Source organism: Vigna angularis, chromosome 1 (assembly GCF_016808095.1).
Source record: "Vigna angularis cultivar LongXiaoDou No.4 chromosome 1, ASM1680809v1, whole genome shotgun sequence".
Classification (NCBI taxonomy): Eukaryota; Viridiplantae; Streptophyta; class Magnoliopsida; order Fabales; family Fabaceae; genus Vigna; species Vigna angularis.
The window spans coordinates 56,716,982-56,734,997 of NC_068970.1; the positions used below are offsets into that span (position 1 = coordinate 56,716,982).

The 18,016-nt window shown below is 31.4% G+C and overlaps 1 protein-coding gene across 1 annotated transcript; it reads right to left on the reverse strand.

The window, feature by feature from the left end:
* Window positions 1-11,007: 11,007 nt before the first annotated feature.
* LOC128195399 (uncharacterized) lies at window positions 11,008-14,193 on the reverse strand. The gene has a single exon (XM_052872731.1). It carries the CDS (start codon window positions 14,191-14,193, stop codon window positions 11,008-11,010), a length of 3,186 nt encoding a protein of 1,061 aa, XP_052728691.1.
* Between the last annotated feature and the right edge of the window lie 3,823 nt (window positions 14,194-18,016).

Sequence of the window (18,016 nt, forward strand, 5' to 3'; positions counted from 1 at the left end):
AAAATTATATTTTGGAAAATGCAATTTATAATTGTAATAGTACAAAATTTGAATTGTATTGTCCAGAAAAACATCACGAGATGACAGTACAGCTATTTCGGATTATTTAATTTGAAAATTGTTTTACAAGATGTTAGATAGATAAATGTGTATAATATTTTCAAATCATCTAATTTTGAGTGAGTTATGACCTTCAAATTATTCAACTAGAAAGTTGATTTGATAATTCTACATTAATTAATTAGAAATGGTGCAATATTTTTATGGATTATAAATTTGAATTACTTTGTAATGTATTTTTATTAAATATAATAAATTTATTCTATACAACTATAATTTTTTTAAGTAAAATATTAAACAAAGTTTATACAAATGATTTTGATAATATTACGAAATTTGATCAACTATTAAAAATAATTGTAGTGATGTTTTTATATTAGAGGAAATAAATGATGTATTTTGTTATTTTTATAGTGTCAATTTGTATTAAACATAAATTTTAAAGTTTGAAGTGTTTTCCTTGCATCTTCATAATTTCGTGTTGCATCTGCAATTTTATTAAAAATTCTAACTTTGTTCATCTGTTATCTCTGACATTGAAATAAGAATCTTTGATAAAAATTTCTTTTGTGCATTTTAAAAATTGGAAACCCTAGATCCCCGAATCTCGTTACTTTCTCCTTTGCTTTTGCCGTCAGTGTGATAAGGTGGTGGTTTTCCTTAGTGGTAGTATGATGGTCTTCCTCTCATGATTTCTTTTTGTTTGTTGTTGTGTTAGTAAAGGTTGGTTTTCCCTCCTCATCTGTTCATTCATTTTGTTCATGGTTGAGGGTTAAAATGTATGTTCAGTTCATTTTCTTATTAATATGGATTGAATGTATGATTGAAACATATGGATTAAAATGTATATGCTGGATGTATTGGATTAAAATTTTGTTGATGGATAAATCTATGCAAAACGTAGATAGAGACTCACAAGTCTTAATCTATTTCGAAATACAGGTCTAGTCGATTTTTGAAAACTAGTTAAGTTAATACATAAAAAATTAAATAATATATAAAAAACATCAGATATTAAAAATTAAATAATACATAAAAACAACATCATATATTACAAATTAAAAATTAAATAAAATACAACAAAACGTATTAAAAATTAAATAAAAAATATAAACATATTAGAAATTAAATAAAAAAAATACATACATTAAAACATATTAAAAAATAAAAAATAATTAAATACACTAAAACATATTAAAAATTATATAATAAATAAAAAATAAAAAACATAATAATAATTAAATATTAAATAATAAACATAAACATATTATAAAGATAATAAAAAATTAAATACAATAACACATATTAAAAGTTAACTATTAAACCAAAATTATCATCACCCGAAAATGACATGTGGAAGGGAATAGGAAGTGTGTTTCTGGAGTGGACAAGTGGCTTTGGTGGTAGTATTTAAATTAATTTTTAAAATCCTCTTGTCATTTCCTGACACCATTTTTTCTCTCTAAAACTCAAGTTTCTATCTTTTCTTCTCCTTCTCTCTACAATTTCCTTCTTCTCTCCTAGCATCAAGAACTTCCATTTAGACCGATCAAGTTGCGGTTTTGAAGTGGTAAATCCAATCTCGTTCATTCATGCATTTTTGTTACATGCAAAGTACTGTTTGGTCTTGCATGTGTTCATCAAGCTCTTCTCTGAAACTATTTTCCAACTTTGATTCCATGGTGGGTTCTTCTGCACCAATCAGAATCTTGTAGGAAGCCGTAGGAGTTACTTGGGATATATTCAGTACTGTGAAATATTAGCATTTTTTGGGTTTCGAGGTAAGGGAAGCTAGCTAATTTAATTACTTGGTTTGATAATTATGCATGTGTATGAAATTGAATGATTTGATATTCGGTGATGTTGGTATGAAATATTGATGATACGTTTATGATGATTGTGTTTCTGTTTGGTTCTAATTCAGTGGTTGAGTGAAATTGGTAAGGTTTGGTATTGATCCTATTTCTGCAGTTATTCTGCAGAATTTTGTAGTTTGCTGAAGGTCTTTAATGGACCATTCGGCTTCTCTATAGTGTTCGATCTTAACTGAATTATGCTATTGTAGATCCTTAGATAATGACCGTTCGGTTGAGTGTGATTTTCAGTTTATTTTAGAATTCGGTCTAGACATAGCTTTCGTTTCTAAAAGATGTTTGGTCTGTCATAGGCTATAACTGTTATTGACCGCTCGGTCTTCAACTATCTTGGTAGTGCTCGGCCAGATGCCAGCATTCGGTCTTGGTAGTGCTCGGCCAGATGCCCGCACTCAATCTCGGTAGTGCTCGGCCAGATGCCAGCACTCGATCTTAGTAGTGCTCCATGATGCACTAAGCACTCGGTTTCTTCATATTTGCAAATTATGTAATTGAAATTGAAAATCAGAGTGTTAGGTCTAAGCTCGTACTATTCAGTCTAAGTTCTTAGATATTTGGTTATAAGCTTTAGTATTTGATTATGTCCAATTACAAATGTTATATAGCATTCAGTCAATTCTTTGGATTTTGTCTAATAAATGTCGTTCGGTTATATTCTTTGAAAAATGAGAAAATGATCTGTCTCACAATAAGTATTTGGTTCATCTAAAGTGTTTAGCCTGGTTATAACGTTCGGTATAAGCTCTCAGTGTTCGGCCTAAACCTAGAGTGATTGGTCTATGATAATAGTGTTTGGTATGGTCTACTAGTGGTCGACATTAATCAATAAGTATTCGGTCTAATTCAATAGTACTCTGATCAAACTAATAGCGTTCGACTCATGCTTGTGTTTCACTCTTTACATGACCGTTCGGTCATGATCACCATAGGGAAACAATATCCCATTCGGTCAGGTTCATCTTAGGGAAACCATATCCCGTACGGTCAGATTCGTAGATTTGAGGTGTTCTACCGTCAAGTTTTGTTTATAATAATTGTTGATATTTTCCAAGTCAGTTATGCTTCATGGTGATGTTGATTTAATGTTTGGATTGAAATTAGTTAAAGATGTGATGGATGAGGAATGATCATAATTCTAATGTAATGTGAAAGTGTGATGGTATCAAGTTATGATCGGATAATTGTGATGGGATGAGAAAGTATCATGTGAAAATTATATTATGGATCTAAAAGAGAATTCCAAGGAGGAATGTCTCAATGATTGGTTGTATTGTGGTAAAAGTATGAATAGGGAAAACTTAGTATTGGCGTTCATCCTGAAATTCTAATGGTCACTGAATCTCAAGTAGAGAATGGTGATGCATGTGGTGAGAATAGCAGGAGACCCTAGCTTGGGTGATATGTATTACCTTGACCTAAGGTGAGGTATAACGGGTTAACCTCGTGTGGCAAGCTCAAGGGTTTTTCCATGCTGCGGTAATACTGATGGTTTTCCAGGTTACCACCCACGAGTGCACGAACGACCATAGCTCATATTCATACTAGTCCGGACAATCAGTGTAAAGTGGTCAGTTATAACATGCTTCTATGATTTCTATATATGTATAATTGTATTATGTGGGTATCTGAATTTTATGTTAACATAGTCAATTAAATTACATTAACTTACCCTTATTTTCCTGTCTTGTCATGTTGTTCGTTCGGTCATTCTTGTCCTTGCAATGATCACCCTTTGGGTGTGAGCAGAGTGTGCAGAAGATTCTGGAGCAGGCGCTGAAAGAAGAAGAAGGTACTTTAAGAGCAAGATCGTTCGGTCTTGTAATCCTTTTGTATTAGTGTATGACCGTTCGACCGAGACCTTTCTGGTATGACGGAGCGGTAAGCTCTTTTGATGTGTACGTGTATTTGTTTCTGTAAAGTTTAAATTATGGTTATTATAGAATAACTGTAAGTTAACTTTATTCTCCTTGTAAACTGTTCTATTTTATTATAAATGTAAGTACTCTTGAATATAGTTTATAGCTATATTTTTGGGATGTTACATAAAATTAACAAAACATATTAAAAATTAAATATTAAAAATTAATCAATGAATAAAAAACATAAAATATTATCAATTAAATGAAAAACTAAATATATTAAAACATATTACAAATTAACTAATAAATAAAAAATAACAAAACATATTAAAAATTAAATAATAAAAAGACATAAACATATTATAAATAAAATATAAAAAAATACATTAACACATATTACAAAATAAACTACTAAATAAAAAATAACTTAACATATTAAAAATTAAATAATTAATAACAAACATTAAAATATTATAAACTACGTAAACAATTAAATATATTTAACACATATTTAAAATTAATTACTAAAAAAATAACAAAACATATTGCAAATTAAATAAAAAATAAATAACAAAAACAAATTATAAATTAAATAAAAAATTAAAGACATTAACACATTACAAATTACCTAAAAGTAATAAATAACAAAACATATTACAATTAATAAAACAAAAAATAATAATAATTACATACATTTAATTTAAATAAATTAAAATTAAAGGTACAACGTATATCAAAATATATTTTATCCTTAACTGACTTTTAAAAGTCAGACTTTGTTATGTAAACAGACTTAAATTGAATAATACTAACACAACTAATGATCTTGTGTATTTAGCGTATTATGAATACAATGGTTGTTGCAAATCAAATTTCAAAGAATCACATACATGTGATATGTCAAAATGTTATTCTCTAATATCAGGTATCTTTTTCTCTAAAGAATCATATATCTCTTGAGTAACATTTCTTCTTTGTGACACCGTTGTCATGTATAATATTTTCTCATGTTATATCTATTTTATATAACTCTTGAGAATCTCAATAATAAATAAGTAGTCACATATATCTCCAAGTTCATGGTACTTTAATTCAAAAAATAACATATGAATAATAGGTTAATATATTTTCCATTGCGAACAATTTATAAACTCATCAAATCCTTTTTCATGTTTTCTTTTTTTACACATGTGATGTTTTTTTTACAAACTATTACATATCGATTGCAAAATCTCACACGGTTATTGGGAACCTTAGGAGACATGTCACACCTCAACAAAACTTGTGTTTAATTTTGGATCGTCACAACTTCATTAGTGCAACATTTAACAGATCGACCAGTGGGTGCACAGAAGGACAATGTGTGCATGTGTATTACATTCGACATATTGCACAAAATTTCACCCGAAGATTAAGGATACAAGTTTGAAGAAGGACCTTGTCAACATGGGTAATTACTTCATTTTTACAAATTTTAACTAATAAAATGTCGTCTTTATTATTCTTCGTTATATGTAATCATTAATATTTTCTTAAATATTTTTGCAGCATACGCAATGACTAAGTCGCGGTGTAACTATTATTACAATATCATTAGGGAAAACAATCCCGAAACAGTAGCTTGGATTGACCAAATTCCAAGACAACAATTCACACTTGCGTATGATGAAGGCAGAAGATGGGGGATCACCTAAAACAAATCTATCCAAAGCAATTAACTTAGTCCGGAAGAAGACACAGAATTTAGCAATCTCCTCCATAGTATTGGCCACATACATTAGATGCAACGCCTTTTTCACAGAAAGAGGGAAACAAATAACTGCAATGATAAGTGTTGGTCATGTCTATTCTGAAAATGCCACAAAGGTCTTACATGATGTTGATTCGAAATCAAACACCCACATGGTGGTTGAATTTGATATAAATACAACAAGATTCAGAGTCGAGGAGATGGTAAATCTAAGACAAATACGACCTGCAGAAAAATTTGTTACCAGATTGGATGAACGATGGTGTGATTGTGATAAGTTTCAAATGATTCATCTATCGTGTTCACATGTCTTAGTAGCTTGCAAACATGTTCATCACAAATTTAATATTTACTTTAGTCCCTACTATAGGTTGGATGTCATCATGAAAGTGTATAATGTTTAGGGAGCTACGACATGAAGAATATTGGCCACCATACCAAGGCACATAAATTTTGCCTCATCTAGCCAAAAAAGGGAATGCAAAGGGTATGCCAAAATCATCCAGAATATGGACATCACGGACGAGCACACCTACAAAATTGCTCATACTGTCAGACCCCAGACCACACAAGAAATCATTGTCCTCACAATCCCGACATTAAAGAGTCCACATCCCATCATTAAATTCATTGAAATTTTATTTCAACTCTAATTCAATGAATAAAACTTATATTTGTTTTACAAAAAGAAATCATTCTCCTTCTTCATTTCAATAAAATAAAAATTAAATAATAAATTACCTCTGAAATAAGTTATATGGATCACTGCTAACAAAAGTCAAAATTCGATTTCTTGATAACCAAATTCAAACCTATCTTTTCGTAAAATTCACTCAAAACAAATTTACATAAAAACGAATTACAATATACATTTTCACAAAAATAAACTTAGAATTCGATTGGTTGAAAACTAAATTTCAAAATACTTTTCATAAAAAATTTTAGAAAATAAAAGTCAAAATTCGGTTTTTCAAAAACCAAATTCAAACCTACTTCATAAAAGAAATTTCAAAAGTCAGAATTTAGTTTGCTGAAACTAAATTCCAATTTACTTTTTCGTAAAAATCTTTAGAAAATAAGTCATAAATTGATTTTCCGTAAATCAAATTCTAACTTATAATTATAAAAAAAATAAAATATAAATTAAAATTCGGTTTTCCAAAAACCGAATTCCAATTTAAACTTTTGTAAAAAATTTCAGAAATTGAATTCTAACCTAAACAAAAATCATGTCATTTATGTAAATTTAAGGATCTTGTGTATTTAGGCGTATTATGAATACAATGGTTGTTGCATATCAAATTTCAAAGAACCACACATGTGATCTTTCAAAATGTTATTCTCCAATATCAGATATCTTTTTATCTGAAGAATCATATACTTTTTGAGTAACATTTCTTCTCTGTGACACAATTGTCATTCATAATATTTCCTCATGTTATGTCTATTTTATATAACTCTTGAGAATCTCAACAATAAATAAGTAATCACATATATCTCCAAGTTCATGGTATTTTGATTCAAAAAATAACATATGAATGTTTCCATTGCGAACAAATTATAAACTCATCAACTCCTTTTTCATGTTTTTTTTTTACAAATGTGATGTTAATTATGCTAAAATCTTTTGTCATCATAAGTAAAATACATATGATTATCATTTCTATAATTTAAGCTGAAATCTTATCTATCTAATACAAATATTTTTCATAATTCATTTATACATATGGATTACGTGTATGCTGTTAAATTTGACAAGATTTTAACAACATTTTACATTAATTTTTAAAATACATGAAGTGAAAGTTGTAAATGATCAAGTATACACTAAATAACAATATGAAATATTCACTAATACAAAAATGGTTTTTTATACCTCTTAAAAAAGGCTTTTTATACCTATCTTTTAGTAGGTATAGAAACAAGGGGTATAGAAAGTTCACGATCTTTTATACCTATTTTTAAATCGGTGTAGAAAGTTTTCATTTTTATACCTGTGTTATTCATAATAGGTATAAAAGTCTTATATTTACACCTAATACTATGGGAGCAGGTATAAAAAGTCCTCCTTAGAGAAAATTTTCTTTTTATACCTACTGGTGCTATAATAGGTGTAAAAAGTGACGTTTTTTTTGAAAATATTTTATTTGTATGTATTAATATCCATATTCAGACCTGCATAAGATTCAATCCCAAAATATAATTTAAATATCAATAACAAGTAAAATAATCAATATTATTTTCATCAACACATCAAAATGTAATATCTACCTAACAAAGTTCGTAACTATATTTACCTAACATAGTTACTTAACATATTACACATAAAATAGTTCCTAAACTCAAAATGTAATATTGAAACATCCAATCATTTACAAATGGTTAAAAGAAATGCAGCCCATTGCTCCCGAACATCCTTTATGACATGTTGTTCCATTGGAGACGTGTCATCAAATATCTACACAATGAATAGTTTGAGTAAAGTTATAATATTAATGGCTTAATATCTTAGTTATAAAATGTTCACATTACCAATTTCCATGAGTCAATGATATTTGCGGATATAATTTTCTGCATGTGCCTCATGACATAATATCCGCACTCAAAGCTTCCCGGTTGACGTGAGCACTACAAGTTAAATTTATAAAGTATCATAAAATTTATAATTGTATTTATAGTTTGAAAGATTAACTACTTACAGTTGGTGCAATGAACTGCAACTTCTTTCTAGAGACGATATGTGTTCCCTGCAACCTTGAATATGCCTCAACCACTCTATAAAGTTAAATGTACATTGAAATGAGAACTTAGTAAAATCAGATATGTCTACACTACAAATAAATTATTAAAAACTTACAATATTAGTGTATTTTTAATTGCCAAAGTGTGAGGTTTTTTGTGCAATGAACATAAGAGAACTACAAGAAACTGTTGAGGAAGAATTAATAACAATTGCCAGTGACCCCTGTAGATTCAAACAATAATAGTGTTAAATAACATTTACATAAATAAAATTTATTAATAAAAATTATATACTTACTGTTGCAAATAAGGTGCTAAGTACACTTGCTTTTTTCCGTTTACAAAAGCCTCTAAGAGGTAGTTTTGGACCTCTTCACCTTTATTCCCAACTCCTTGAATGGCAACAGGGTCAATAAAACCATAAATGTGATCATTCTTCTTTTCAATGGTCAACCGATGTAAATACCTTAAACATTGAAAATGAATAATGTTAGAATAAAATATTGAATATATTTAAACTTCATAAATGTAGAAATTTACTTACAACAACCAAAGTTGTAGTACTGATATACATAACATATCAGTGCCAGAGAGAATTTCAAAAATATCCCTTTGACATATGAAGAAAGAGAGTGAAGATGTCCTGTTTGTGACTTCAGGAGGCATTTGTAACTCTATAGGAGAAAGGGAGATCTTCACTGCCAACACACCAAGTTGTTCTAGAATTATGTGTTGTGGCGGCTGCAACTGTTGTTGCAGTGATTCATTCATATCTTCCTGCCCTTGTGCTTCAACCTAGTATACATATTTAAAAACTTACAAAATATTAATATTACTAATAAAAACAACAAAGTGCATAACTAAAACAATTACCTTCTTTACAATTGCTCTTGATAATCTAAGGGGCCAAAGGATAAAATTTCCAAGGGCATGTCCCACTGTCTGAACATCCTCAGTGGGCACAGGGACTCCAGCTGTAGCATTTCGTACGTCTACAACCACCACTCTCATCATATCAGCTGTAATGGTTTCATGGTGTATGGTTGACCCCAATGTATACATTTTACCTAAGTTAACCAAATAATATTTGTAAAATATATCAAAGAATATGATTCAACAAACAAGTACATTTAGACAATATAATAAGATAAATTACCTAAGGCCACCAAGCACTGTAGGGCATCATCACTAAACAACTCGTAGTCTGCATCAATAGTGGGAGAAGCGTTTTGAGGAGAAACATCACAACTCTCCTTTGTGCTTATACAAAGATTAGAAGGTTGAGGAAGATTCCTAGGTTGGCTTGAGGAGGTGGCTAATTCTGCTCGCACATCTGCTAACAATTGTGCCCGCATATCAGAGTACTCCTTCTTCAATTGTGCTCTCATATCACCGTACTCTTTCTTCATCTCGCTGATCTCCTCCCTCATCTCCTGTCTAATTTCTTCTCTTATACCCTTGAGGACCTCCTCACTAACATGGGCTTTACTATGATGACTTGTTGGAGGACCGAAGAATTGACGAATGCCAATAAATTTACCAACACCTCGAACACGTCCAGAATGCTCTGGACGACCAATGGCAACTGCCAATATGTCCTCACGACCCTCGGGAGTGAATGTACCTTGTGTGCTATGCTCGACCAACTCATCCTACAACCAAATATTTAAAGTTAAGTTAATCACATATGGGAGATCATATGTTGTTATTATATGAACTTACAATGCGCCTAGCTATGCTCGCGGTTTCCTCAGATGTGTACTCCCCAGATGGTCTTTGACGAGCTCTCTTCCATGTAACATGGCGTGGAAGACGAGTTATGGTACTCGTATCGGAGGCCCCAATAGGATTAGAGGCAGATGCCTCTTTCATCATCTTCTGCTCCAATTTCTCATAACCCCCACGAGACAATATATGAGGGTGGACATTTTTCTTTGCAATCTCCTGTGCAGCTCTCCTCTTAGCCTAGTGTATAGATAATTAATTATGTTAGCAATATGTTAACATAAATAGTTAAACTATAATATAAAATGAATTTACCTGAAAGACAGGATCTAATCGCTTCAACTTAAAGGCTTGCCATGTTTCCTCATCAAGAAATTGATACTTTTCACAAGGGCTTTTATCAGTTTTGGAACCATAAATATAATGACTTGTAAGCATAGTCTTGAAATTCTTCCATCTTTCCCCGACATATGAAATCCATTTCGTCCTTAATAGATCAGTGTTTGGGACATCATATGTGACCTGTGCAATAAGAATGAATGACATGTTAAATATGAGTTATATATGTTAATGACACATTATATCAAAGTTAAGATTTCATACCAGGATGCTTTGCCATATTTGGTTCTTCACATTCTCTGGAACATGATCCCAATCATCACAAAGAATAGATGCCTTACTTCTACCGAGCAAGGCCACATAACTAATGAATTTCGTGCTATTTTCTCCCAAGGGTTTACATGTCTGCATATCAAAACGAATGGGAAGCCTATGATCAGCGTTGCGGGTGGCTACCAACTCTCTCAACCTTGTCCCAGACCTACCTTTTTTTCGGGTAGGCTTATGAATGTCATCCGCACCTTGTGAAGGTGGGAGGTCACCAGATGGTGCGTCACTAGACATTTCCCTACATAAATCATTAAGTGTTAATAATAATTAATAGATACAATAACAAAGCAAAATATATAATACATCTAAAATTTCAGTTTATACATTGTCAAGTTGCAATGTTCTCCCACAACCCTTCATGATGATCATCACGTATGGCATGGACGTCGTCTACTTCATTATCGACATTCAAGGTTGGCATATTTGATGAGAAAGATGGAGTTTCACTAATATCAAGAACGACTTCATTATTGTCATCAGTATAATGCATTGGTCTACCTTGGAGCACCACTGACCATCTATTGTCTTCGGGATCAGTGACATAAAACACTTGTTTTGCCTGAGACGCCATGATAAATGGCTCTTCAGTATAACCTTCCTTTTCTAGGTCAACCAATGTAAAACCTAGATCATCGGTCCTCACGCCAGTATTACCATCAACCCACTTACATTTAAAAACAGGTACTCTGAAACTTGTGTAATCTATCACCCAAATATCTTTAATTACACCAAAGTAGCACATGGATGCCATCACAGGATTTTTGTCCTTTGAACTCGAGAAATGCATTGACTCGGCCACAACCATTACTCCACTATTTTGAGTGGTGCTTTTTTCATCTTCTTTTTGTGTATGAAATGTGTAGTTATTTATATCATACCCACACCAACATATGACATCAAAGTTTGGCTCACTTGATAGCCAATTTAATGTATCAGAAGTTGTAGGGTCAACTTGAACTTGTTGTTTGAACCACTTTAAAAAGGTTCTGTTGTGTTCATTAATGACCCACTTTTGAGGCATTCGTGGATTATTTCTCTTAACTATATCTTTATGAGCACTTAAGTACGGGATGACTTCTTTAGTGTTATTCAATATATACATATGTGCTCGTAGAATTTCAGCTCTATTCAGGGTGACAACTTTTGCACTTCTAGTACCCTTACCGACACCTCTTCCATGGTAACGAGACCTAGGTACCCCTATAGCTTCAACATCTGATAAGTAGTCTGTACAGAACTCGATAGCTTCCTCAGCAATATATCTTTCAATGATTGATGCTTCAGGATGATATTGGTTCTTTACATAACCTTTTAATATCTTCATGTATCGCTCAATAGGGTACATCCATCGTAAGAATACTGGACCACAAATTCTAACTTCTCTTACTAGATGAATAATTAAGTGGACCATAATATCAAAGAATGATGGAGGAAAGTACATCTCCAACTGACACAATATGACCACAACCTCATTTTCTAGTTGATCCAACTTCTCAATGTCAATAACTTTACTACATATTGCATTGAAAAAGAAGCACAATCTTGTTAATGTGTATCTAACATTCTTAGGCAATATCCCCCGAATAGCCACTGGTAGTAGTTGTTGCATCAATACATGACAATCATGAGATTTTAACCCAAGTAATTTATGATCTTTCATGGATACAACTCGTTTAAAATTAGAAGAGTAACCCAGTGGAACTTTCACACCTTGTAAAAATTCACAAAAACTTCTTTTTTCTTGTTTACACAATGTGTGACATGCTGGAGGTAAGTATGTCCGCTTACCATGTGATATTGGAGCTAATTGTTCCCTTATACCTATTTCAACCAGGTCCAAGCGAGCATTGAGTCCGTCTTTCGTTTTCCCTTGAATATTGAGGAGTGTTCCGATAATACTATCACAAACATTTTTCTCTACATGCATAACATCTAAACAATGTCTGACATCAAGCACCCTCCAATATGGGAGATCAAAGAAAATTGACCTTTTCTTCCATATGTTGCTTGAAGTGCCTTTTTTTTGTGTCTTTCCAAGAACAACCCCAATGTCCTTCACACGCTCATATACTTGTGATCCACTTAAAGCCATTGGAGCTAATTCATTTTCTTGACACCCATCAAATGCTTTCTTTAATTTACGATATGGATGGTTTGTACTAAGAAACCTTCGATGTCCAAGGTATACTGTTTTCCTTCCATGCTGTAATTGACGATGACATGTGCCTTCTTCACATATAGGGCATGCTTTATGACCCTTAGTGCTATAGCCACTTAAATTACCATAAGCTGGAAAGTCGTTGATAGTACAAAATACCATGGCATGCAACTTGAATGAATCACCAGTGTACCCATCAAACATATCAACACCTTCCTCCCATAACATCTTTAAATCTTCAACTAATGGGGCTAAATAAACATCAATGTCGTTTCCTGGTTGTCTTGGACCCGAGATCATCAAGGATAACATCACATATTTGCGTTTCATACACAACCATGGAGGTAAATTGTAAATCACTAACATCACAGGCCACGAGCTATGTTTACTGCTCAAGTTTCCATATGGATTCATTCCATCTGTAGCAAGTCCAAACCTAATGTTTCTTGAATCTTTACAGAAATTAGGGAACATGGAATCAAAATTCTTCCACTGCATTGCATCTGCTGGATGCCTCAAATTCCCATCTTTTATACGTCCATCTACATGCCATCTCATGAGTTTTGCATCATTTGAGTTACTGAACAAGCGTTTCAATCGTGGAACAAGAGGAAGATACCATAAGACTTTTGCAGGAGGACCCTTACTATCACATTCAAACTCACCCTCTTTTTGTTTGTATCGTGATACCCCACATTGTGGACATTGATGTAACTTGGCAAACTCGCTCTTGTACAAAATACAATCATTTGGGCATGCATGAATTTTTTTATACTCCATACCCATGGGACACAATATCTTCTTCGCATCATAATTGCGTGTTGGCAATGTGTTACCTTCAGGAAGCATGTCACTCAACAACTCAAGAAACTCTGTGAAGCTTTTATCAGTCCACCCATTTCTTGCCTTCACATTGAACAATTTTAACACAGCTGACAATCGAGTATACTTAGTGCATTCTGGATATAAAGGTTTTTCTGCGTCACTGCACAAGCTGTCATACATATGAGCACGTTGGAAGGAATCATGTCCGACATCACATATCATGTCCTCTAACCGATCACCCATCTCTAAATCAACTTCTTCTACTTCTACTTGAGAGTTACTTACACTTGGCATGTCTATTAATTCACCATGCCATGTCCACTTTGTGTAGCTCTTTAGGAATCCATCACATAGAACATGCTCTCGAATAACTTCAGTTGGTAGTTTTCGCTCATTCAAACAATTAACACACGGACAATAGAATCTTCCGTTATTGTCTGGAACATTCATCTTTGCAAATTCAATAAATTGTTCTACTCCACTCTCATATTCATTTGTTGTACGTATCAAATTTATCCAACTCCGATCCATTGTTATCTGTGAAAGCAATCACCTTTATAATAGTCAAAAGTATAAATATGACTTTTACAACAAGAGCAAGAGAAATGAGATTTTTTTATTGGGATGAGTTATCCCAAATGATTTTTTCTTTGAAACTTTCCAGGTGGTATGGTGGCTGGTGGTATTACTATTCTTGTGTTATTTTCTCTTCCCATCACAGAAGAGTTCAAACTAATTAACTTTTACCAATTTCCTTTATCACCACATCATAATAATGAACAGGTAATCTAATAAAATAGTAAAATTTCATTAGAAATTTATGAAAAAAAAATCAACTACATCTAAAAGGAGAGTCACATTTGTTACAACTAGATTGTCAGCTACTGTCTTAATCCTTTGTAAACAAAGTACATAGTGTAAGAATATGTTGATAAAATTAAGATAAAATGAATTTACATTTCATATTAATTTAGTTATATTTAATCATGCGATATTTTTTATTGTTAAGTTAATTTGCTTAGCATATTAGTCATCATATTATTAACTATGATATATTTGTTAACTTAAATACTATGATATACTTTTTAAAATCTATGTTAGCAACAAAAAATTCTACAACTTTTACTTTTTCATATCTACCTTAATATCCTTGTAAAATAAAATACAAGTAGTATTATGTTTTTGCTATATTTAAACACATAATATACTCATTCGTTATGATTTTCTAGTTGTATCAAATCCTCCTACTTTGAAGGCTGATATGTTTTATTTAAGTCGAAGTATTTATAGATCTAAAATATATTTGTTAATACACTTTAACACCAAAGTCAAATATTTATGAAAAAATCACAAAAAATGTAATTATGAATGCATAACTTCACCAATATTATTTATAATATCTTTATCGTAGAGTTTTGATGTGATCTTATATTATGTAGGTTATTATCTATCATGTGTTTTTTTAGAGTTTTACTAACCTGACTTGTTCACCAAATCTTTAATTGTTGAAAACTTAGGAATACGATAAACATAAACTGAACAGAAAATACAATAGAAAATAAAGAAAAAATAAAAATAATTGAAAATATAATGGGTATGATTTTTTTTAATTGTTAGCTAATGCTAAATTAAATGGATAAAGAATAAGTTAAAAGTAGATTTTGTGATATTTTCTAGTTTATAAATAATTTCTTCAAAGGTTGTTTTGCGTCAAACATTTTTGATATGAACTAACAGTTTTTCCATAATTCTTCAAGCGTTACACATACAGTGCTGAATTTTGTTTTCTTAGATAACTACTTTAATTCATATTATTTGAGATGAAATAATTATTTTTACATTTTAATTTACAGTTTTGGAGATAGGTGATAACTAAAATCATATCTATAATATTTTTATTAATAAATTAATCAAATATAAAATATTAGATGTCATGTTGCAAATAAAAGATATGTAAATTTAGTTTATATAAGATTCTGATCTAATAAAAATATAACATTACTTTTAAACACTTTAGGATGTAAAAATACTGGATGTATGGCTTTAGTAACGTTATTTCCATTGAATTAATCTATTAGAAATAATAAATTTTATAAATTTCTTTCTTAAAAATTTTTAAGTACAAACTTTGATAGCAAATATATATAAAATAAAAGTAATAACGAAAATTAAATTTCAATTAACTAAAATTGTTAATGAGAGAGAATTAACGAAAGCCTTTTCTGAAAATAAACTGAGTTAATGATAAATCAACAAAATACTCGTATCAATGAACAAAATACTCGTATTAATGGACAGATTATAAGCTATAGACAACCTGTCCCATTGTTTTCCACGTATGTTTTTGGTTATTTTGTATATTTTTTTGTTGATAAAAAAGTTATATTATTGGCTGAGAACATATATGTGTGTGAGTTGACCCTAATTCAAGTAATATTATCATTATCTGCAATTAGTGATAATTGAGAGTAATAGTACCTTTGTTCACGAACAGTACCTTTGTTCACGTTTCAACAGGCTTCAGTGAAATTGGAATCACTTTTCAACAGGCTTCCAAACCAGTCAATCATTTCATGATTGGAAGTACCAAAACAGCAATCCTACAAAGGAAGAGATTGGCGCAACCAGATATTACAAATCTGCACTTCCAAAAACAGCCCCTGCACAACTAAACACACCATCCAAGCAAAAGGAAACATGCCACAGAGTAAAACAAACCATACCTGATAGCTTGGGCAAAGAATGCTTCTTCGTGTCAAGAATCCTTACAGTTTAAAAATGTCTTAAAAAAGAAGAAAAAAAATTAGAAAATACAAATTAACCCTTTTGTGGTTCTTATTCTAATAATTGGCATGAAAAATTATACCTACTTGAATGACGGAATAAAAATAGATGAAAAATTATACATATCTTAGCAGGGGATGCAATTGATAAAGTTCATGGACCATTTTTTCCAGTTTCTTTGATTTATTATTTGAGATACAAGAATCTGTTCTTGGAAAGAAGAGTGAAATATTTTTACTCTCAATTCAGGATATAATCTTTTCACTAATCTTAAATATTAATTTAGAATAAAATCTTTCAGCTGGTCCACTTAAGGTAGAAAATTCCTGATTTCCTGTCTCAGTTCTTCTTAGTTCTAGCTAAGTTGATTATTTTTTGGGAACTAAACTTTGATTAGCTGGAACCAAAGGTTGACTAATCCCAAAAGGTTGATTAATAATTCTAACATTATGAAATCTCAGCCAGAAAATCTTGTAAACTTACGAGAAATGAGCATTTTATTCATTTTCCAACTAGAATTTATATCTAAAGCAAATTAGAAAAGCCATTTAAGAAAGATGACTTTTATTGCAGAGAGCAATTTATGGTGTGGAGGGATACTAGAACTAGATGTTTATGAAGGAACATTACTGATATTGCTTCTTTGATTAGATGAAAAACCAGTTAGAGCCAACAATGTTGTGTCAGGAAAAGCAAATATTTTTCATGTTAAAGAAACTTGATGAATGGTTTTGTTTATGCTGACATGAAACCTTATGAAATTTAATCCTATATATGAAGAACTGAAATGTTTTCATAACAGTGTAAGCAAAATGACTGACCTCAAGAGCCCTGTTCTTGGCAAATGCTTCAGGATCAGCAGACAATCCAGTAGTGTCCCATCCATAGTCCCTTGGGAATTCTCCAGTTAAATAAGAGGGAGTCTGAGCCGAAAAGGGTCCCAAGTATTTCACTCTGTCTGGACCATACCACAATTCATTTCTCTGCTCACTCATCAACACAGATAACACTACATATTAGTCACACAACACAACCCAAAAAAACCAAAACCAGTAAGAAAAAATATGAAAAGCACAAACAAACAAACACTTGAAATTTTGTATTCTCAACTTTCTTCACTTTTACTAACTTCTTCAACAAACAAACAAACAAACCAACATAAACAAGGAGGAACTTATGAACTCAAAGGTTCACGTCTAAACATAACTAAGATCCAATCACATTTCCAAGACTAATTTCAAGAGGTTTTCATCACATAATTCAGATTCCAAACTAGATTCAAAGTGTTATATAAGAGAGTAGCAATTCTACCTTATATCAACTAAACAAAGATCTATCCATCAAAGGAAGAAATCTGAAATTTGGATCTTAAACAAATTTAAAGTACACAAGTTGATACGTTTAAATTTACTAAAGATAAGCCAAGATTAACCAAAGTATCATTGACAGTTAGAGTGAACAACATATTGAGTGTTAAACAGCAAAAAACTTCACGCCTGTTTAAACAACCTACTATCAGATATATACTCTTTATACATAACTACTGACAATTATATTCTACACATAACTT

Excerpts from the sequence above, each read along its gene's own strand:
- LOC128195399 (XM_052872731.1), bottom strand. The coding sequence starts at position 14,193 with ATGGATCGGAGTTGGATAAATTTGATACGTACAACAAATGAATATGAG.